Here is a 24299-nt window from a genome sequence, read left to right as displayed (position 1 = left end):
GAACATAAGCATAACAAGTTAATCATAACAACAAAGACATGGTTGTAAGGTGGTCTTAACAACAGGTAGTCACAACAAGGTAGTCCTAACAACCCTTTTGAAACAAAGGTAGAGTTGCAAGGGGTTTAGTAACTTTTTGAAACAAAGAGGTGATTGCTGTTCCTACAACAGGCAATAAACAGGAATGAACCTGGCATGCCTTCTATAAGATGGCCTTTAAGCCTAAGATGGAGGCAGGCTGGTTCTTCAAGATGAGCCTCTGGGCATGCCTGTGAGGGCTTGTATTGTGTTAGCTGAGGAGGGAAGACTTACCTGCTATAGGGTGGACATGGATCGTGGGCTGTCTGAAATGGGAAAAGCCAGCTGAGCACTAACAAGAATGCATTTGCTCATCTCTGTTCCTGATGTTGATAATATGACAACTGCTTTAAGCTTCTGTTGCATAAATTACCTGCTATAATGGTTTGTACCTTGAAGAGTGCCTAAAATAAGCCCATCCCCCTTGAGTTGCTTTTGTAAGGGTGTGTGCCTCAGCATCAGGAGCAAAGCTAAGGCAGCATAGTTAGGCTTTCTAGTTAAGGCTTCCTTGCCACGTTTTTTCCCAATATGTGGAAATGGATATAAAGCAGTAGTTTTAACAAAGGATATTATAGTATTTGCTGATATTTTTATATTTTAAACAGGCTTATTAAGGTATACATTATAAAACACATGCATTCAAAGGGTCAGATATACCGGGGTTTTAATTCCATTTGGAATTAGTGAATTTACAGTTATCCACCTATCATCACAATTTATTTCTCCAAAAGGATCCTTTGTGCCTCTTATCAGCCAGCGTAATGGGCCCCTGCAGCCTCTAATCTACCGTTCATCGCTGGAGACTTGCCCTTTCTGGTCTTTTCGTATGAACTGGTTCATAGTCTGTGCAGTGTTTTGTGTCTGACTGCGTTCACCACCATGCTCAGCTGTTGGAGATTTTGACTGACATAGTCAGCTTCCCTGGCTGTCTTTGTGCCCTGTTGCCTGAGGTGTGACAAAACCTGCACAGTGTTCCATTTTCCATGGAACCACTTTTAAACAAACAGTTCAGTGCCACTGAGTACATTCTCATTGTTATGTGACCATGACCATTCTTTTCTAGGATGTTTTAGATTTTAAACATTAAATGTTACTCATTTCCTACTTCCCTAAGCCGCTGGTTGTCAGCCATTGTCCTTTCTGTCCCTGTGAATCTGGCTACTCGAGGTGCCTCACATCAGTAGCACACAGGTGCACTTTCTGACTGTCTTATTTCATTAGCAGTGTTTGCAAGCTTCATCCATGTTGTCGCATGCATCAGCATCCCCTTCTTAAGGTTGAGCAATGTTCCGTGGTATAGTCAGACCGTGGCCTGCTTCAGATACTGAGTACAGATACCTGTTCTAGTCCTTGTTTTCAGTTCGCGTGTGTGTTATTTTTGTTTTCAGCATGTACTCAGAAATGAATTTAGTTTATTGTGGAGCCTCCGTGGTATGCTCCAGAGTGACTGTCCTTGCACCACTTTATAATCTCACCAGAAATGTCCAGGCTCCTGATCTCTCCACGTTCTTGCTAATACTTTCTAGTCTGAGCTGTTATTTTGTAGCCATCCTGAGTCTGGTTGTTTTGATTTGCATTTCTGTAATAATTATGCTGAGACTTCAGTGTGCAATTTTTGGGATTTTTTTTTTGTAATGCACCCACATTGTTTTATTTAGTTTTATTTTTAAAAACAAACTGAATGTGTAAAAATTATAAATAACAAAATCTGTAAAGATTTTGTCTTGTGTTGGCACAGTATAATCCCAGAATTCAGAAGATAAAGACAGGAAGTTTAGGAGTTCAAGGTCATCTTGAGTTACACAATCATTTTCAGGCCTCATTTTCAGGCTGGCCTAGGCTGCATAAACCCTATCTCAAAAAAAAAAAATCCCTTGGGACTGGAGAGGTGGCTTACTGATGGAGAATAGTTAGTGCTCTTGCAGAAGACCTGAGTTCAGTTTCCAAGCATGCACATGGTGCACAGACATATTTGCAGGCTAAACACTCATACATATAGCAGAAAGGTATCTCTCTCTCTCTCTCTCTCTCTCTCTCTCTCTCTCTCTCTCTCTCTCTCTCTCTGTGTGTGTGTGTGTGTGTGTGTGTGTGTGTGTGTGTGTGTGCATTCATTCCCTCCTCTTATCTATATTTTATGTACGAGTGCTCTGCATGTACACCTGCAGGCCAGAAGAGGGTGTCAGGTCCTATTATAGGTGGTTGTGAGCCACCATGTGGTTGCTGGGAATTGGGTTCAGAACCTCTGGAAGAGCAGCCAGTGCTCTTAACCGCTAAGCTATCTCTCCAGCCTCTCCCTTCTACTCTTTATCCTGTTCCCCAGAATAACTTGACTTTTTGTTTGTTTTTTATGTGTCCTTGGAGATAGTCTCTGGGTTTGTATACATAAATGTAATTATCATTCCCCCTTTTACTTTTTGAATATTTTGATGATGCTGATATTGAGGCATATTGCTTTGTCTTGAGTTAGAAATGTACAACTTTCTTCCTGCCAGTTTCTAAAACTATGGGGCATAGTGGCACACACTTTTGATTCCAGCACTCTGAAGGTGGAAGCAGGTGGCTCAGAGGTTCATCCTCTGCTACATAGTGAGTTTGAGGCTAGCCTGGGCTACATAAGACCCTGTTTTAAAAAGAAATCTAAAACTGCCTCAATTTCTAAAACTAAATGCTCATGCCTATTCAGTAAGAATCTGCATGTAGCAAAATCCAAGGACTCTTTGTGAAATGTTTCCAATGTGCCTTTTAAGTATTTTTAGAAGTATTTTTAACAAACACATTGTATTTTGGTTTCCTGAAAGGACAGTTAGAACTGTGGCTCTTGGCCTAGGAAATAGAGTTCTGCTGCCCTGTCTCTGCCACTCCCAGTTACTGTGAGAATATCAAGTTGAAGATGTGGAGTCTGTGGCTGATGTAAAACATGGTTCATGAAGCTGGTGTCACTGTGCCTCAGACTTACACTCACACTGTTTCCAGGAAACCATGTCACAGCGTCTGTTTAAATAGAGCCAAATGTATTTAACTAAACTTATGGACACAGCGCTAGGTTATACCCCATCATTTGCAAGTGAATTGCATTTCATACTGACCTTAGCTGGCATCTGAGAGTGTATATGAAATACTTTTCCCATTGTAAAATTGATGCCTCAAAAGCTACACATACACACACCACACCATACACACACACACACACACACACACAGAGTTCGCCATCATGATTAGGCTTGCCTAAAGTTCCCCTCTTAAGCCCCACTTCCCCAAGTTAACATCAAAGTTGTTTGTTTTCCTGACTGAAAAGTGAAAAAACATGGTGTTTCAACAACATGATTGTAATTTGATTTCCCTCTCTTGTGTGAGCTGGGCCATCTTGTGTGTTTGCAATGCAAGCTCTTTTGTTCCCATTCCCCTCCCAGGCTAGTCCATTCCAGCTCTGCACCCTTTGACTTGTAGGGCCCTGGCTGATGCTTCTGTATCTTACCTGCTCTTCTTGCTCCAGAGCATGCCAGAACATTACATGTTCTATAAAAGCTAGAACTTTCGCTTCGAATTTTTGTTTCCATTAAAATATCTTTTATATATATTTATTATGTATACAATATTCTGTCTGTGTGTATGTCTGCAGGCCAGAAGAGGGCACCAGACCTCATTACAGATGGTTGTGAGCCACCATGTGGTTGCTGGGAATTGAACTCAGGACCTTTGGAAGAGCAGTCAGTGCTCTTAACCACTGAGCCATCTCTCCAGCCCCGAAAATATTTTTGGAACCAGATTAATTTGTTAAAATTTACAGAGATTAGCTGGGCCGTGGTGGCACACACCTTTAATCCTAGCACTCAGGAGGCAGAGGCAGGTGGATCTCTGAGTTCAAGGCCAGCCTGGTCTACAAGAGCTAGTTCCAGGACAACTAGGGCTGTTACATAGGGAAAACCAACAACAGCAAAAAAAAAATTAAAGAGTTAATTGGAGAAATGAGGAAAAATTTATACATACATGCTGATTTTAAGGTATGGATTTAAAAGTACCACCACTGCCCGGCTTACTATTTCTTTAAATTATTGAGTCCAAGAACAAGATTATCTTTTGCTTAAATCATTTTACTGCTACTTTATTGTGTTTTAAAACTTCCTCCTAATAGATACTTCCTTTTAAATATGTCTAAGTACTTTCTGCCATGTGTGCACATGTGTGTGCATGCATGTGTGCACATACACGTGCATGCATGGGGGATATTTGTTTACATGTGTGTATAGGTGCATGTGCTCATGCATACTTGTCTAGAGACCAGAAGAGGATATTGGACATCCTGCTCTAGCATTTTCTTGAGACAGGGTCTGTCATTGAACCCAGAGCTAGCTAGACTGGCTGCCAGCAAGCCCCAGCAATTCTTCTGTCTTTGCTCCACTCACAGGGACACAGCCACACCCAGATTTTTACATGGGTGCTGAGATCTGAACTTGGGTCCTCATGCTTGTGCAACAAGCACTTTTCCCCACTTTTCTCCCCAGTCCTAAATAATATATAGGTTTTTGTTTTTGTTGTTGTTACTGAATTAGAACCTTTTCCTACATACTTAAGACACATAGACCCCTTGTTAAGTGTATTTTACTATTTCATTTATCCAGTTGGATTTTATGAAATTTCTAGGTGTCTATTTTTGTAGTTCATTTTCTCCCCAGACTTCATTTACGTCATGATAGTTGCTGTTGTAGATTGCACACACATGCAGTGATATGGGTTGGAGTGGTGATGGTGGTAGGCATCTCTTCTGTTCCTGTTGACAGTAATTGTCTTGTCAACACACTACCTTGACGCTGACTTTGGGTGAATTTCCTGAATAATTCGTATCCCATAGCTAGCTGGTTTCCTGTTCCAGAATTTTTAGTCATTACTAAAGTGAGATTCTTTCACATGGTTCAACAATATGTTATTTTCTACAGGAAAGATCTATTTGTGTTTGAATGTTTGTCCTAGGCAGTTAATTATATCTTGTATGCCATTTCCAAAGTTTTAAGTAAACAATGGATTTTATAACTTGAAATCCTAGGTGACTCTTAGCCGACTCAGAAAGAATAAGACTTCTGTGACCTCAAAAGAAATGGCAGTTTCCTCAAAAAACAGCAGCCAGAAATAGTTCTGTCTCCAGAGACAGCCCCTATCAAGGCAAGAAAGGTGAACAGATAGTCTATTAAAATAAACATAATTATCATTTAAATCTTACATGCCAAAAAAAAAAAAGTATGGGAACAAAGGGGGCTCAGAGCCAGCCCCACCTGGCAGTTCATTTATTTTAAAGGGTATTTGATTCAAACTGCGTCGCCAGTAGGAAGAAGAAGCGGTTGCAGAATGATGATCTGTAGCCAGCAGTAGGAAAGGCATTAGCAAGAACCCATTGTCTGCTTGTCTAACTGCCCTTTGAGTGTTACTGAGTGAATACTGAGCCTGTCCTGTAGGCAGCACTGTCAGTGGTGTGGGATGTGCCTATCCGTCTGCAGACACCATGTGTTCGAGCATGTGATTAATGGGCTTTTGGTGACAGACTGCTAAAGGCAGTAGTGGCCTGTGTAAGATAGAGATTGTAAAGTATGAATTCCATCTAGAGAATCACAGGCTTCTTCCAGAAGTAAAAGCGGATGAGCTGGCCTTTACAAAACTCTCGGAGCAGAGATTGTAGCTCCACGGTTGGGTGCTTGCCCAGCACATACGAGGCCCTGAGTTCCATCCTCAGCACCACTCACGCGAAAGTACTTTGGCCAGTTTGTCTGAATAGGAGGGCTGTGTCTTATTCTAGGTGGACAAAGCAGTTAGAAGTAAGAAGGATGTGGAAGTAAGGTATCCATTTCCCTAGGGATGGACAAGTGGGACCAACTGGTTCTTACTACTGACAGCAGTGTGTGGTGCTCTACTTCACTGTTGTGGAATATCATTTCCACCCCACGAATGTCACTAATGTCTGGAAGGTTGTGAGTTTGGCCAATAGCAGTTGCGGTAGTGAGACTGGGCAGACACTCAGAGGTCTAAATAGTGACAAAGTAAGGATTTTTCTTTTCCATAGGAAGTTTCAGAAAAGTACAAATTTTGAACATGCAAAGACTTTAAATTCATCTATTTAGAAATCTAAGACAGAAGTAACCAGAAAAAACTTTGGAATGGAAAAGAAAAAGTATGACTTGGCTTCGGGTACTGAAAATGGTCTGGAAAATGGCATATAATCAGAACATTAAGAGTGGGCAAATGGATGGAAGCACGTCCAAAGTCAAAACTACCTGTCTCGAGCAGAGGGTTATGCCAGCCACTTCACAGAGGGCCTCGGAGGCTGAAGACGAAAGTATCCTGAGAAACAGTGGGACTAGCTGATGGCTGGACTCCGAGAAGGGGTCCAGATCTGAAAGGGAGAGAATAACACTAATAATTCCATGGCTTTTGTCGTCTCGTCATTGAGAAACATGGGGATGGGTTGGGAAGACCCCATTCCTCTAGATTTAATAAATAGCTTGAATATCATCAGGACCACCAACAGATGCATCACTGATCAGTATGATGCTGTGTTCAGAGTTGGGAGGTTGTTGGGTTTTTTTTTTTTTTTTTTTGATTCATTGACTCAGTTTGCTATTATTATCGTTTATCTTTACATGGGTGGGCGGTCATGAGAATGGTGTATGTGTTATGACATACATGTGAAGGAGAGAAGATAACTAACTTTATGGAGCTGCTTCTCTCCTTCTGCAGAGGAAACTTGGGTGACTGCCCAGGCAGCCGGCTGTTTTTGTCATTCCTCACATGTTTTGAAAGTCTTCTGCTTGCACTTCCTGCTTACTCCGTTAATATTATTTCCTTCTTGGGTCTCTGAGGGAGTTGAAGACGAGGTAGTTTTCCTTCTTTACCAGGTACAGAAAAGAAACTAAAGAGATGTAAAGTGTATAAGATTGAGCGATATCAAAAGATAGTTTTGGATGGTAGTGGAGTACTTTCTCTGAATTTGTCAAATACAAATGGACTAGACATTGTTGAAGTACTTATTGCCTATATATATTGTATATAGTTATTGTACTTATTGTATATAATTTTTCTTATATTAGTTATAGCCTTTTTACTTTAGACAAAAGAGGGAAAATGTGTTGATATTTTTATTTATGTTTGAACAAATAAAACTTGCCTGAAGATTAGAGTACAGAGCTAAGCCACTAGAGGCCAGGCGGTGGTGGCTCACACCTTTAATCCCGGTACTAGGAAGGTGGAGACAGGAAGGAATACAGCTGAGGAGAGAGAGAGAATATAAGGTGGGAGGAGACAGGAGCTCAGATGCAGTCTGAGGATAATCGCCCCTTTAGTCTGAGCACCAGTAGAGGTAAGGTTTCTTTAGTGACTGGCTGCTCTGCTTCTCTGATCTCTCAGCTTTCACTCCCTAATACCTGACTCCAGGTTTTTATTAAGAACAATTAGAATTGGTGCTACATCCTTCCACCTTTTGTGGGTTTCAGAAATAGAACTCGCTCAGGTTGCCAGCCTTGTATGGCAAGTACCTTTACCCACTGAACCATGCTCCTTGGCTCCTGGTTATGTTTTGTGACACAGTTTTTTGATGGGGATCCCACACTGACCTTGGACTCACTATGTAGACAAGCCTGGCTTTGTCCCTTGTACTCGGCCACCTTAGGTTTGCAATTACAGGCAAGTGCCACCACACTCCACTGGTTTTAGCTTTAAAAGTTCACATAGTAGAACTAGCACCAATTTCAATCCTACGTACAGTGGGATGAGTTTGTAACCTATGTATGCACCTGTGCATGCAAATTAGACTACAGTAGAAGCCATTTCTGTCAGACTTGTCTCTCCCCCACCGCACAACCCCAGCTTTCCCTATTCTGGTTTATATCAGTTCTGTGTTTGCTTTCTCTTAAGCTTCATTTAAGTGGAACTATACCATATGCCCCATTTGTGTCTACCTTCCTCTACTCAGCATAATATTGCCCTGAAAGTTTTAAAGTATGGAACTGGTAATATTGGCTTGAGCCACACCAAGCCTAAGGTCCCCTGCCACACCTTGCAGCTCTACAGAGGACTGGCATGCCACTTTTGCAACTGCTGTCTTCGTATTGGATTCCCTAGGCACCCCCGAGAAATTCAACCTGGTGAAATGGTTTCTCTGTTGGGCCAGCTGCTGAGACCCTGTCCAGAGAAACCTACTGAACTAAGCTTTTCTTCTGAGGGAAGAATCAAAAGAAAACATTTCTTTAGCATGTAATTTTTTTTAATTTATTTTTTTGTATGTGTCTGTGTTTTGTCTGTGTGTATGTATGTACACCACATGCCTGCCTGGTTCACAGGAAGGTCAGAAAAGGCCATTGGATCTCCTGGCACTGAAGTTACAGATAATTGTGAGCTGCCAGATGGGTGTTGGGAACTGAATGCAGGTCCTCTACAAGAGCAGCCAATGCTGTTAACCACTGCATCATCTCTCCAGCCCCTCACATGTAAATTTTAAGGGCTTTTGTGAAAATAAAAATAACCCTATTATAAGATCAGTTACACTACTGTAAAAAAGTGTTTTCAGGATACAGTTGAAAAATATAAAGAAATAAGAATCACTGTAGTCCTTTGTAATCAGTAACCAACACTTTGATATCCTGGAGTGCAGTGGACTTGCAGGCTCTGTGTGAGTCTCCTAAAGTGTGAATCAGTCAAGAGATTCAGCCTGAGGGACATCCTGATCAGCCATCTTGCCTACTGTTTTGTTTGTTTGTTTGAGCCCAGGCTGGCCTCAGTCACAGCAGTCTGCTTCAGCTGAGTGCATGACTTACAGGCACAGACCTCCATGCCTGCTCTTTTTCCTTCTTTACAGACAAACCAACAACGAAAGCTGGCTCATGTTAAAGAGGAGTGGTCAGGAGGCAGACGAGAGGGTGCCTGGTGGATGGATGATGCTGAGGTGCCATCTTCAAGTGTTTCATTGGGGTTTTTGTTTTGTTTTGTTGGTTGTTTTGCTTTGTGCTCAAATAGCAAGGATTTGCTCAGAGATCATTTTTGTGTCACAGAAATACAGTATTGTACCTGTGAAAAGTGGTAGAAGCCTGGCATCCAGTGTCCAAATCAACCATACGTAACTGTTGTCCTCAACCCGCAGGCTGCATCCTTTGAAGCTGTGAGTTCTGTCTTCCTTACTGTAGAAACCACAGTGCTCACATGGCAAAAAGAAACGGGAAGAGTCGTCCTCCTCTTGAGGAAGAAGCAGCCAGCAGTCAGTCATGCATTTTTAGTGTGCTTATCTTAAGTTTGGAAAGCTTTAGCATTGACCACATTTTGATATTTTTTTCTCCACAAATTAAGATAGTTTATTGAATGAAGCATTGTCTTCTAGGTTATATCAGTGAGACAAGTGGGAGGGGAAAAGTGGAAATAAACAGGTGTGTAGGATGGGGGATTATTTAAGAGCTAGAGATGGGGGAGTGGGTACTTTGCTTCCTTTTACATCAACAGTCACATAAATAGGTCTGTGAACTTTTCTCATCTGCTCTAACTACTTCTTCACATATATCACTTGCTGGTGCCAGGCAGCCTACAATCCTCAGCCAACCCTGACCTCTTGTACTTCCCTCGGCCATAATTGTGCACTGTGAGCGCTTTCACCCTCTTCTGAGCTTCCATTGGCCAGGGCCTTGCTTTATACAACTTCCCCCTGCATTTGGACTTGCTTTCTTGGAACCTCAAGCACAGGACTAGGGTCCAGGGAGTGCGAGCCCTGGGTGTCAGTTACTCGGCTCTGTGTGGTGCCTACTCACCCTCCAGCCTTAAAGTGCCTTTCCCGTGAGTGCCGCAGACTTTACACACATGCTGCAGACTTTCTAGACAAGTGGAAAATTAGCCCTCTTATCCTACCCAGCTGTGTAGTTAGTTTGACCGTGAACATGATTGGCACCTTTAACAGCATTCCTACAAGATAGAATCAAGCTAAAAAGTGGAGGAAAAAAAAATAAAAGATTAACAAATAAGTTGCTATATATTTAAAGAAATCTGTGGCTGTTAGAGGGTCTGACCCCCAAACAATCTTAGTAGGGGTAGTAGTAGTAGTTACAGATTCAGTGCATTTGACTCAGTGGCTCAGGATGGCGAGAAATAAGGCAAGGGTTCCTAAAAGAGGATGCCCTCCCCCTTTCCCTGCTACAGCAAGAATCCAGTGCACCCTTGTTAGGGCATAGAGCGTCTCCTCGTGAACTGCCGTTCCTGAGGGCCGTGACTGGGGCATTGTTGGAGTGGAGAAAAGCTTATTAGGCCTGCAGAACTAAGTTCCTCTTTTAAAAAATTAGGCAAAAGAAATGTACTTCCTCCCAGCTTGTTCATTGTGTAAGTACATCGATAGAATAATAAAAAGCAGCACCTTCGTGTTAAAAGACAGCTGAGAAATGAGTTAGTTAAATCTCACTTGTCCACTGAGAAATTTGAAACCTAAAGATTTTCAGCTTCTACTCAGGGTAACACCACTTTAGAGACGCCCAGGTCACACACAATACTGGATCTGTGATACACGGCCCAGCAATAAAAACTGACTTGGTTTTTTTTTTAAAGCCAAAAATAATATCTCACTTTGGAAGATAGTTTAGAAAGCTAAACATGGATTTATCAATCACCCAACAATCCTTACCTATTTCCCATAGAGGCATTATATGAAGACGCGTGCTGCTTTGGAAACTTGTAGGTAAACATGTCCAGCTGCATTGTTCATCATCACACAAAATGTGTAGACTTCTCTCCGCCACGGTGCACTTAAGTGCAAGCCAGATATCCATCACTCTGAATAGGTAAGCTGACTTCCATACAGCCAGAAGGGGTGAGCTGAGTCAGCAGTACTGTGGAGGTGTGTTGGAGTTCCAGTTGTTGCCCTGCATTCTGGCCAGCACTGGGTCTTTTCAACGTTGCCCTTTCTAATACCGGTGCAGCTGTTTCTTTCTAAGGATTACTGTTTATTTACAGCGGTGTCATCTTCAGTGAATGTCTGTTCAAATATTTGTTTCTACTTTTGTGTTGTTTGTACCTTAGTGAATTGTAAGAGGTGGGTGGTTAATTGGTTCAGGGTCTTGGTGAAGCCCAGATTGGCATAAAACACGATTGTAGCCCACGCCTTTGAACTTGGGGTCCTGCCATCTCAATCTCGCCAGTGCTTAGATTGCAGGTGCCACCACACCAAAGAATTTAGTTTTGGGGTTTTTGTTGTGGTTTTCTTTTTTGGTTAGCATGTATTAAGTATACATGATGGATTCATCATGACATTTTCATACATATACACAACGTATTTCAAATCAGATTAATCTGCTTCCTCTGTTTTGTCCCCTGCTACTTCACTAATCCACTTCTTCCTAACTTCCCAACCCAGCATCTTTGCCCACTCAAAGTAAGACTTTTTTTTAGGGCATCCACTGTTTAAAAGACTTTGATCTTTTGGTCTTTGTCACCAAAAGCAGAGAATGGACTCTGTGTTGGCTCAGTGTCTGACTCTAGAGCTCAAGTTCTGCCCAGCTCCCTACTGCACACTTCAGGCCCTTGCTTCATTGTCTTCACTGTATATTAGGAAACTATTTCCCACTGAGAACATTGTAAGGAGGATTGAAGGGGTTAAATGTAAATTATTTGTAGGGCGTCTGCTACCTAACAAGCACTCGGTCATAATAACTGCATACCAAACAAAACTTTCAGCAAGACTAGGAGAAAAGAGACCATGTGATTCTTTGTGCTTCATTCATTTTCAAGTGACAAACTTCCCCAAAGCCAGTTAGCATTCTGGAAGACTTTTGTGAGGTTATCTTGGGGATGAGGAGGTAAAGCTACCTAGTTGGTCAGTTTGAAAGCATTGTATTTGCTGACACTGAAGGTCCTAACGGGATTTAATCTTGTTAGTAGATATAATATTCCAAGCATGTGTTTTAAAACTAGTAACAGAGACCTCCTGGGGTTACAACAAAAAGACTACTGGTTCACTTACTCTTGGAGCCGTTGAGGGACGTTGTCTTATGAGGATTTGGACCAGTGCTTTGAGAGCAAAGAAAGTCTGGTTTGGATGTTCTCATATGTGGTGCAGATATTCAAGCCAAGAAATCAATATGGAAATTGTTCTCAAAACAGTGACCTGCCCTGGCCCATTCTTACTGAACTCCTGTAGATAAAGCTCCGCCAATTGAACTCACTATCAAAATGCTTAAGACAGTAAGAAGTCTTTCTCAAGTTAGAACCAGCATACATCGCAGGATTCCCAGGAATTTCAGACAGTCAGGCGCACAGAGGAGACGCTGAAACTAATGTTAATGTTAGTTGTGGATGGATCAAACCTCTAAAAAGACTGAAAGACCACGATGTACACAGACTGAAGGGTGTAGAAGTGAGACAGTGGTCACTGAGAAGGACACTTACAGCCCAAGGGGAGGATGTGAACATTATCCGTTTAGCTCATTGGTTAACAGCTGATTGGATAACACTAAAATTAACAGAAGAAATCTGAGGAAAAGACAACGTGTGCCGTAGGGGAATGAAAATGAAAACGGTTGAGTTGTGAGGGACACGGGTAAAATGAAAGGTTGCAGCGTGTGCTCTACTAGTGGGTGTTCCAGAAAGAGAAGTACAAAGAACGAGATGGATGCAGTACTCACAGGGAGAGTGACTGACGGTTTTATTTTGTTTTGATTCCAAATAGTCAGGAAAGTCTTGAATCTTTTTGTATTTTAAAATCGTAAACCAGTAAGACTACCTAGTCTTTGGATATTTGCAAGTGTTGAAGGCGCTAGTAAGCGCGGCTAGAAGCAGGTTCCCCACCACCACCTTTTAATACTGCCGTAGCTAGGGCAACTAGGAATGAGTGCAACAGGTACACCGTCCACTCCCTTGGTTCTTGAAGTTCTGCGATAGATGAAGGAACTTAGTCCTCAGGAAATCACACATTAAGAATGAGATTGAGCGAGATTGGAGTTGAGGTAATCTGCTAGACGAAACCCCAGCCTTACATAATTTGATCAGACTGCCTCAACACTAAAACTACTTAGCAAATAGCTGGCCTTTCTTGGTCGGGGTCATTTAATTGCCTTTAGATAGCTGCTGCAGTTCTAGGGATGTTTTTGGTGAGACCGTAGGCTCTAGATGGTGTAGACTGTAATGTATGGGCAGAACAAATCTGAGTTGTTAGCAGCAATGTAAATAGGCACAACATGTTATGGAAAGCATTTTGGCAGCAGATTTTAAGAGCCATAAAATGCTCATACTTTTTGACCTAGTTAATACCACTTCTGAGAATGCAGGAAAGAAGCAGTCCAATATGGGAACAATCCTCCAACACTATGTCTGTAATTAGTGCTGTGCAGACCGTTGTGTTCAATAGAAGGGAATAACTGCCTGATGAGCTTAGCCAATGAACCATGAAGTGTCGTGTGACCGAGACAAGGAAAACAGTCATCATGAGTTTTAAAAGCAATACCCAAATTTTATAATGAATTACACCTTTTTAAGTTTTAATTTATTTTGTGTGTGTAGATATTTGCCTACATGTATATCTGTATAATATGTGCATACCAGAAGAGGGTGTCCAGTTCCCTGGAGCTATGGATGACTGTGAGCTGTCATGTGGGTGCTGGGAATGGAACCTGAGCAGACAGTTTTCTTAACCATTTAGCCATTTTTCCAGTACCTCCCACTCATGCACAAAAATTACATCTTTTACGTAAAGTAAAAGGAAATACTCATAAGTAGACTAGTATGATGTTAATACTTCTCTTTCCTCTATCTTTGAAGATTTTTTTGTAACATAGGTATATTTCTATTTTCAAAATTGAAATCTCTTGCTGACTTGGGTTTTTGTGGCTTGATTTTAAAATCCTTTCTATAGGTTAGCTGCACTGTGATCAGAAAGCCCATTAGAGGCTTGTATGAACATGGGGGGGGGTGTCAGTCATCTCTGGGTGATACAGGGTACACCTCTTTTATTGGTTGGAGAAACCCTTGGCTAGCACACTATCTCTCCATGCAGGTGACCTGTGGTGAGCAATCCATTCTGGGAGACAGGACTGAGGTCCTGGGAGACGGGAGGACCTCACCATATGTTGGCTCTTCCAAAGCTGTAACCTGCAGTTTCCTTGTCCCTCCAAATTAGGCACATGGGAACAGGGAGGGTCTGTCACCTTTCGGAGGTACTCTAAACATATTTTGCACTCATATTTAGCCCTTTGTCTCCTCTGATGACCATAATAAATAAATGATGCCTCTCTTAGAGTGCCTTTCCAAATAATGAAGTAGACCCAAAGAAGTTAGAGTAAGCTTTTATTGAAATGAAAGTAAGGAAATAAATTGTGTGGTTTGAATGAGCTCATATGTTTGAATACTTGGTCCCAGTTTTTGGAACTGTTTCAGAAGGATTAGGAGGTGTGGCCTTGTTGGAGAAGGTGTGTCACCAGAGAAGGGCTTTGAGGTTTCAAAAGCCCACACCATTCCCAGCTAGCTCCTGCTGCCTATTGGTTGTGTCCTAAGATGTGAGCTCTCAGCTATGCTGTAGGGCCTCTCCTGTCTGCTTGCTGCCCTGCCCCCCACCCCCACCATGATGATTATGGACTCTAATCCCCCAAAACTGTAAATACTAATGTAAACACGTCCTTTTGTGAGTTACCTTGGTCATGGTGTTTTGTCGCCATGATAGAAAAGTAAGAAGACACCTTGTGGACCAAGCAGGCTGACTAGGACGAGAACAAACTGGCTGCTCCAAGTCTTGGACGCACTGTAGTATTTATTGGGGTGGCATGAAACTGTTCTGCTCAGGATGATGAGGACCATGGCCATAAAACACGTGCTCCACCTTCCTAGACCTACTGAGAAGGAAACCATCTGTTGTTTCAATTTAAAGTTGTTCTGCGTGACCCAAAATCCAGCATGGGGTGTTTGAAGCAGGAGATAGCTAGCTGTTTTTATTATGTGAGTTTACCTTTTAGCTTTAGCTAGCTTTGGGTTAGAAAGTAGTGGCTAGCTGAAATAATGAGTTTGCCTTCAGGTCTGTGGCTAAAGTTAAAGTTCCTATTTTGACTCGTCTTTAACCTAACAGGTATATAAGCTACAAGCTGCTCTTTTGGGCTCATTTACAGTGGAGTAGTGACTGGCTGGGCTGGAGGGTTGGGTGCTTGCTGAAAGGTTAGTAGTAGAACATTGCTGCTGTCCATTTCCCTGTAAATTCCGTGCTTTCTACTTTACAGCAGAAAAATCATGGCACATTTGTACCACATTTTCTTTAGCCATTCATCTGTTACTGGATGTTTAGGTTTGTTCTAGCTTTTCAGCTGTTGTGAATAGGGCAGCAATAAAAACGGGTGTGTAAGCCGGGTGGTGGTGGGCGCACGCCTTTAATCCCAGCACTCGGGAGGCAGAGGCAGGTGGATCTCTGTGAGTTTGAGGCCAGCCTGGTCTACAAGAGCTAGTTCCAGGACAGGCTCCAAAGCTACAGAGAAACCTTGTCTTGAAAAACCAAAAAAAAAAAAAAAAAAAAGTGTATGCCCAGGAGGGAAATGGCTGGCTCCTCCAGTAGTTCTCTTTTTAGTTCCTGAGCTCTCCAGACGACCCGTACCCGCTGCCCCCCCCCCCCCCTCAGGAGCATGTAAAGGCTCCTCCTTCCTCACGCTATTGCCATCACTTGTTGTCATCTTTGTTTTGGCTTTTATTTTGTCTTTCCAGATAGGGTCATCATAATAAGAAGCCTGGCTGGCCTCAAATTTGTGTTGCTCCTCACGCCTCTGCCCCCCAGGTGCTGGCATTGCAGGCAGGCGCCACTCTTCTTGCTTGCTTTCTTAATGAGAGTCATGACTCGTGTGTGATAGAATCCAGAGCAGTTTCAGTTTGCATTTCCCGGATAGCTGAATATATCTAAGACACTTTCAAATGTGTATTGGTCATTGTATTTCTTTTTTTTTTTAAGCCATCTCTGTTCAATTTATTAACCTATTGATCAGTTAAATTATCTGGTGTTTAATTTTTGCTGTTCCATATAGACTGCTGATGTGAATCCCCTGTCTGATATATAATCTACAACAGTTTCCTCTTCCGGAAAAGCCCCTCTTTATAGACGGAGAAACCCAAACCTCAAACATAATTTGAGGACTTACTCCAGCTTCAGTGTGCACCTTAGGTGCAGATAGGTCAGTAGGGATCTGTCAGCCCATAGGTGGTTAAGTACATGGCTGCATCATTGGAATCCTCTGCTTTGAACAACTGTGACCTATCGCAAATTGTTAGGATCTGAGACTTTTGAGTATTTTGCAAGTAGCGAGAATTCAACAAGAAAAAAGGATATTATATAGAAGGGTAGCCAAGCCCACACACTGTCCTTACAGGAGAAGATGGCATCAGATAGGAAGTTAGCTGAGCTCACACTCTGTCCTGGGAGAAGATGACATCAAACTATTTTTCTGGAAGAAGATGACATAACATAGAAGGCTTGCTGAGCTCACACACTGCCCTTCTGGGAGAAGATGACGTCACATAGAAGGCTGGCTGAGCTCACACACTGTTCTTCTGGGAGAAGATGACGTCACATAGAAGGCTAGCTGAGTCACAAACTGTTCTTACGGGAGAAGATGACGTCACATAGAAGGCTAGCTGAGCTCACACACTGCTCTTATTAGAGAAAATGATGTCACATAGAAAGCTAGCTGAGTCACAAACTGTTCTTACGGGAGAAGATGACTGCTTTTGCTTGCTTCACTTCCTAGGCTATTTCTGTAACTTACTGGGTTTTTTTTTCTTTTTCAGTATTGCCTGTCAGGGCATCCAACTTTACCTTGCAATGTGCTTAAATTCAAATCTACCACTATTATGTTGGACTGCGGACTGGACATGACTTCCACCCTCAATTTCCTCCCTTTGCCTCTAGTTCAAAGGTATGTGCTGATGCATTCTGAGATAAAATGAGCTTCAGTTCCTGAAAAATGGTGTCCATTAGTATGAACATTACTTGTACTTTGTGTTGTCTCATGCATTTGCTTTGTCCCCTTAAAACTTCTGTCCAAATAATTTCCTTCGGTTGTGTTGGTGGAAAGTGCTCTATTGATTTATTGACTGACTCTTTTATTCTAACTTCTTCTGGGCCTCTGTAAAATGTTTCTGAAACTGCTCAGTGCAACTGAGGTCATGTATATTTCATCTGTCTTCTTAATTCATGTAAGAGGTAATAAATGACTAACTGATGAGCTCCAGAATTGAGTTTTAGGATCATTTAACTGCCTTTTCAGGGGGTTGACAGAGTAAATGCTGACATTTCTTTTCTGTGCATTGTTTTCATGTTAGTCATTTTAGGTCGTGTGTGTGTGTGTGTGTGTGTGTGTGTGTGTGTGTGTGTGTGTGTGTATCTCCATCTCCCAAGTCCTAGTCTTAAGTCACCTAGTTTGCCTTGGCTCTACATGCAGCATTGGGGACACTAAACTAAGATTTTGAGAAGCTGGTTTCTCCATTTGTTTCTACTTAGACAGGGCAGTTTATAAGAAAAGTGACTTTTAGAATAAATATGCTCACAGTAGCAAAAAAGATGATAACCATGTATCAGAGATGAGATGGAAAAGCTATCTGAAATGAATTTAAGAGCTTAAAAGAATAGTGAACTGAGTAAACCGTCTCATTCATCTCAGTCTTTCCTGAAGACAGCACCGACTACAGTGATTATTCACAATGATAACCCCGTGAACCATCCAGAAAAATTATAATCTGCCATTGATCTTTTTCTGAGATAAAGGATAGAATAAAGAGCCATGAGGACAAGGTCACAGATAATTTCAGATTACATTTTATGCAAAGTTGATGAGATTCACTTATAACAACACTCAGCACTTTAGAATATAGGTATTATCCAAGGCTGGCGGAAGATGGTGTTTACATAGCTGGGAGATTACTTCTTATTTATAGAGCCGGATACTGTTGTCTTTTTTCCCCCATAAAGAACAAAATATTCATTATTTTGATGTTTATTAAAAATCTGCCCTATGTGGGACCAGGGATACTGATATCACAAAACTGATTTTGTACCCTCAAAGAGCATGGAGTCTTTCAGCAGAGAAAGCCAGTGCATAGCTGGAGACGGCCTGCACTTGAAGAAGCACCTAGTTCTGTGACAGATACTGTCTTTAGATACAATGAAGGCTTCTAAAGAGACCACGCCTGCTCTGTGGGGCTTGTGGATTCCCTTGACTACCAAAACCAGAATTGGTCAGACAGTACCAGCTTCATGTTGTCCTTCCTGCTCGTTCTCTTTAGGACCGGGAGGAGGGAAATCCTCTTCTGACTTTTTTCCTTATTCTCGCTTCAGAGGGAAGTAATACTGGAATGGCCAGCAGTCCGTGGAGTTCTTCCTAAAAAGTGTACTGGGGACTAGGGAGATGGCTCACTGAGTAAAGCACTTGCTGTCCAACTCTGAGGACTGGGATTCGTATCTCCAGCACCCACATCAAAGCCAGGCAGGCGTGGCCACTTGCTTTTCATCTTGGTTCTGGGGAGACAGAGTGGGGGACTCCCTGGGGCGGCAGGCCAGCTAGACTAGCTGAATCAGTGAGCTCTGGGCTAGTAAGTGAAGTGGAAAGGGATCAAAGAAGACGCTATCAGCCTCTGGCCTCCACACACGTGAATGCATGGTACACTACACAAATACATGGTTTTAAAAAAAAAAAAAAAAAAAAAAAAACAAAGTGCCTTGTCATTCCAGCCAGAGACTTAGGGCTACATTTGCCTAGAATAAGTGCATCCATCCTCCCTCCCTTGTCCCCTTACCCTGCTTTGTCTTTGTAGCTCTGACTATTGCATTACTTCTTAGACACACAGTTATTACCTTTCTTCTCCACTGAAGATGTTTTATAAGAACGGGAATTTTGTGTTGTTTTTTTTCTGCATTCCCAGCACTTAGACCAATTATTGGCCTGTAATAGCAGCTCAGTAAATATTTGGCTTTATGAGTAAATCACTCTCCTCTTTGGAGCCCATCCCGCCTTACCTTCTCAGAGACTTTTCATTATTAAAGTGTCATTGTTAAATTATTGCATCTTTGCTTTAGTGCAAACTTGGGGCAGGGGTGGGTGTGTCTGTGTCTGTGTAGTGCTGAGGATCAAACTTGGAGCTTTGTAAATGCTAGTCAAGCACTCCTTCCTGAGACCAAGCAGGCCTTGAACTCATAGCTCTCCTGTCTCTACCTCCCAATGCTAGGAACTGCTGGTGGCTGACTTTCCATCTTTAGTCCTTATCTCTGTACCTGTTAGTATTTCTCCATTTCCCCAATTCAGCTTTCATTATAAAGTACTTTATAACAAAAACAAGGAGAATTTGCGATACGGCATCCTGTGTTGATCACACAGTGTATTCAGTTGTCTGGTTTTGAGTCTCCTTCAATCTGGAAAAGTTTCTCAATCTGTCATTTTCAATGACCTTGACATTTTAGACATACGGGCCAGTTATTTTATATAGTCTTTTAATGTGGGTGTATTTGATGTTACTCATACTGGTTGGGACTATTATCCTCTTATAAGAAGGCATAGATTCCCTCCTTCCAGAATCATCCTGTAGACATACAAGCCAGGGCTTGCCTAGCACTTGTCTAAGCTCTCAGTCTGTGTTTCTCTTACTGTACCATCAGCTCTTCACCCTCTTCGGTTCTATCTTTCTCCTGGCCAGCACAGCAGAAAGTCCTCTCTCAGATCATCTAAGGTGGCAGTATCTGTGCTAGAAGGATGTGCAGAAGACACTAGCCGGATGAGGGCCGGGAGATCATGTGGGGCTCAGTGTAGCTGCCAGCATGGTGGAAATGCCTGCTCGTTCCCTGTGTTCTCCACACCTACCTAGCCCCTGGTGTTACAGACCTCAGTTTAACTCTATGCCTAGGGAAGTCTTTTGATGCTGGCTAGACTGGTCCTTGTTAGGCATCTTCTGTGGCCCTTGGTACTACTGTGGCACCTCATCCTCTGAGCAGCTTGTCTCTGGCTGTTTGTATGGGTGTGTAATGTCTTGCCTGCCTTTGGGGGAGGACCCGCCTGGGTGCTTAACATAAAGATCCTAAGTGACTGGGTGAAAGCCTTGGTTTCTACAGCACTGGACCAAATGCTGATGCTCTTTCCTATCTTCTAGGCTTTGATCAGAGTAGAGTAATGAGCTATTAATAAATATTTTTGATAAATATGTGAATATACCATGCCTGTTTTGATATTATCTCTGAATTTAAAAGTGTAAAAAATTTCATACTAGAAAATTGTAAATGTACTTTTAAAAATTGCCTATCATATTCAACTTGCCTTTTCTAGGTAAATGTTATGTAAGGCTTTAGGTTATTTCCTTATGGAACTAATTTGCATATTTTCCAAAATAAACAATTATTAGAAAAACAGATCTTGTATATATGATTTCTTGACAAAAAAATTAATGATATCCTTTGTGTCAAAAACTGGTTTTAAAATAGTTAAATGCAATAATAATATGTTCTCCAATCATCATTTTCTAGTATTTTCTCCAAAATTGCTGACATTTTTCAGGTGTCTAGTATATAAAACTAAGTCAGATTACTAGAAATAAATGGTTGCTTGATTTTTAATTTGTTATTATGTGAGTAGGGTGTGTGTGTGTGTGTATACCTTCACACAGCACATGTGGAAGTCAGGAAACACCTTTCAGAACTTGGTTCCCTCCTTCTACCATGAAATCTGGGATTTAAACTCAGGTTTCAGGTTTGCTTGGCAAGTGCTTTTAATGCAAAGCCCTCTTGCTGGCTCGTACATGTCTGTTTGGTTGTTTTTTTTTTTCAGCCTTCTTAATGTACATGAAATTAGTCTCAGCTTCTAGAACCCATTCACCAGGATAGAGAGTCACTTTATGACTCTTAGGGAAAGTGGCTTCGTTTCCCATAAAAGTGGCTTAAGGGAAACTTAAGCCATGGGTGCCCAGTGCCCAGCTTCTTAAATTGTAGATTGGTGCCCTACTCAATTGACTGTGAAGACTGCAGTAGGTTTGGCAACAGTAGGTTTCTGAATGTACAGTGACCAAGAGTTAATTCAAAGTCAGATGAATCCAGGAGCTTCTGCCTGCGCTCACCTGTGTTGTGTCACGTGCCCACACGGCAGCCGGGCTTCATGTTCTGCGGTGCCAGTCCACAGTGCCTTAGTCATCTCCACTCCAGGTGACTGATGTCCTGAACTGCAATGCTTCATTGTACATACATGATTTTCCATTTTTATAATGGTTTAATTACAAACAACGAAGACAGTTTTCCTGCCATTGCTTGCCATTGCTGTGTGCAAGTAACAGATTAGCACATTAGTAAAGTTAGCAAAGCTGGATGTATCTTTAGATTGTATTATGTTAGAATGTTTGGTTTTAAAAATTGCTATTTCTGAACCAGTAGGATGGTTCAGAGGATAAAGGTACTTGCTACCAAAGCTGATGCCTTGGATTTGATCTCAAGACCCTCCTCAGGGGAAGAGAGAACCCACTTCTGAAAGTTATTCTTTGACCACACAAATGCCATGATACATATACAACCCCTGGCACACACACAAAATAAGCAACAATTTAAAATTTTACATTGCTGTTTGAATTGCTGACTTGAGTTTCATAAATTGTTAGATGAATTCTGGCTTGCAGTTAGGATAGAATGCCCAACAACTGCTGAAATGACCCTACTTCTGTCATTTTTAAAAATCATATATTCTTGTGCAATGTATTCTTAACATTGATGATGACAATATCAAAATTTTTATAAACTTGGAAAAATGTTGAAGATGTCTATCTAATTCCTGCAGAAAAGATTCACTGATGTCTGTAAGGTCAAAATGAGCATATCTATCTCATTAGTATGCAGACTTACTCTAAGATTTATTTATTTACTTTTAGTGTGGTGTGTGTGTATGAGTTTTTATGTATGTCCAGGTACCCTCAGAGGCTAGTAGAGGACGCTAGATAACCTGAAAATGTAGTTACAGGTGTTTTTGAGAAGCCCGGTGTGGGTGCTGGGAACCAAACCTGGGTCCTGCAAAAAGCAGTACTCACTGAACTTCCAAGCTGTCTCTCCAGCCCCTGTATGCTTATTTTATATATCTGTATACATAGGATCACAGGTAGAGTTCAAGGTGATGTAATCCACTTGTCAGAACTGAAGTCACAGCCCAGCACCAAACCTACATCTGCTTTCTCAGTCTACGAAGGCACCCATTCTGCCTCCACTCCTGGTGGGTGTTGAACACAAACAAGATAAAGCCAAGGTCGTTAGTGAGTGGAAGCTCTAAATGCTCTCAGTATTTCATCTGCACTCTTCCCTTTCCTGCATAAACTCTTGTACTTTCCCCAGTTCTGTGCGAAACTGCCCTTTTCCCACATAACCACCCTTTGTTTGTTTTGGTTTTGGTGGTGCTAGGGAGTAAACCCGGGGTCGTGCACATGAAAGACAATATTCTCTTACCCAGCTATATTCCCAGCCTTGGGTTTTTGAGATCGCATCACACTGCGCCAGACTAGGCTGACCTCTGAGTCCTATGCTGCCACAGCTTCCTGAGTGCTGTGATCACAGGCACATCCCATGATACCCAGCTGTTTTATTCTGTTCAGACAGGATTTCACTGTGTAATCTAGGCTGTTCTCAAAGTTGAGGTCCTCATGCTTCGTCCTCACAGTTGTTGGGCTGATAGGCGAGGACCACCATAGCCTGCTCTAAGATGGATTCTTAGGCTTAGTACACCATGGTTAGTGTTGAAATAAGAGCGGTGGGGCTGCGTCCCCAACACCCTGGCCGCTTGGCTAGCTCATGCCCGAAATAACAACACACAAACTGTATTCATTTAAGAACTGCTTGGCCCATGAACTCTAGCACTTACAGGCTAATTCTCACACCTGGACTAGCCCATTTCTAATGATGTGTGTAAGCACCCCAAGGTGCGCTTACCAGGAAGATTCTAGCCCATGTCCATTCTGGGTTGGAGTTGCCTGGGAGAGCTGAGCATGGCGTCTCTGCTCCAGAGAGCAGAGCTGTCGGGTCTCTCTAGAAGCAGAGCAGAGTCTGACCTCACTTCCTCTTCCGCCCAGAATTCTATTCTGTTTACTCCTCCCATCTATGTTCTAAGCTATGAGGCCAAGCAGTTGGTTTATTATAATTAACCAATGACCTTCCTCCATCAGGTTAGTTCTCATCTTCTCTGTTATTTTGGGTAGGAACCACTGCTGGTAACTGTTCACTGTGTTTAATTGTATGGTGAATGTTAAATCATCATGATTTCACCGAAGGCTATAATGTATTTAGGATAATTCAATTTTTGTTTTGCAGTCCCAGGCTGTCTAATCTTCCTGGCTGGTCTCTAAAAGATGGAAATGCTTTTTTGGACAAGGTAAGACTAAAAGGCAAACTGCAGCCTGCCTGAACATAGTGAAAAGCTGTCCTGTCCTGCTGGAGCCGTGCTGACGACTCGGGACTCACTGTGTTTTCATGTGTGTTCTGTTCCAAACCCTGCGATTCATGTTAAGATCTCTTATACTTGGTAATTACTGTCTCTGAGTAACTTTAGAGACTCTCTGTGTTTGGCCTCAGGTCACATTTGTGTCTGTGACAATCTTAAATACTTTGCAAATTTATCACCAAAGGAAGAAAACTGTCTGCAGTTGTAATTAGGGTCTCAAAGGTGATGCTTATCAGCGTTTGGTCAGCTTATTAAATGAGATCCCAATGCTTAAAAAAATTAAAACTGTGACATAGGCAGCAGTAGAAGATTAAAACATGCAGAGCATCTCTGCACCGCTCCGTGGTCCTCTAAATCATCCGTCCTCGCCTGAGCTTCAAAATTAAAAAGCTGAATGAGAAAGATCTTTCCCATGATTCATCTGAGTGAGACAGTTACCGCTTATAATGGACACTGCTGCAGACGCGTGGGCTTTCTTCAGAATTAATTCCTGTAGCTGCACCCCAAACTCTAGGGCAACCCGGATGCCTGATTTGAAACTCGATTTCCCTCATAGCTGACTGTGAAACGATGTGACATTCAGGAGCCTGTGTGCCTGATTTCAGCCGGGGTCTCCTGCTGGCCATAAATCATTATCCCCGAGAAAAGCTCCAGAGCATTGCCAGTGAAATGACTTGCACGCGTACGTGGGAGTGTTTCATTACAAGGGAGTGGTGAGTGAGAGAGAGCAACAACGGGAGTGTTCGGAATGACAATGAGTCTCCAGCGAGCCTTTATCTCAGGATGTGCACCACTGGTGAAGAGGTAGAT

The 24299-nt window shown here is 42.2% G+C and overlaps 1 protein-coding gene across 6 annotated transcripts in view; it reads left to right on the top strand.

Moving 5' to 3' along the window:
* Ints9 (integrator complex subunit 9) overlaps nt 1–24299 on the top strand; it is an 83239-nt gene that overhangs the window by 8579 nt on the left and 50361 nt on the right. For 4 of the 6 annotated variants that reach the window (XM_050152271.1, XM_050152272.1, XM_050152269.1 and 1 more), the window contains 2 exons: nt 16834–16961; nt 23360–23420. In XM_050152271.1, coding sequence (XP_050008228.1) covers nt 16834–16961; nt 23360–23420 — 189 coding nt within the window. Of the gene's footprint in view, nt 1–8982; nt 9002–16833; nt 16962–23359; nt 23421–24299 lie in introns of those variants that run through there. The other 2 variants (XM_050152270.1, XM_050152274.1) reach the window with 2 other exon arrangements.

The sequence above is a fragment of the Alexandromys fortis genome, unplaced genomic scaffold, assembly GCF_014885135.2.
Source record: "Alexandromys fortis isolate MF-2015 unplaced genomic scaffold, M_Fortis_MF-2015_v1.1 scaffold_75, whole genome shotgun sequence".
NCBI lineage: Eukaryota > Metazoa > Chordata > Mammalia > Rodentia > Cricetidae > Alexandromys > Alexandromys fortis.
The sequence above is the reverse complement of the archived record's forward strand: the minus strand, read 5'-3'. Positions and strand labels throughout refer to the sequence as shown.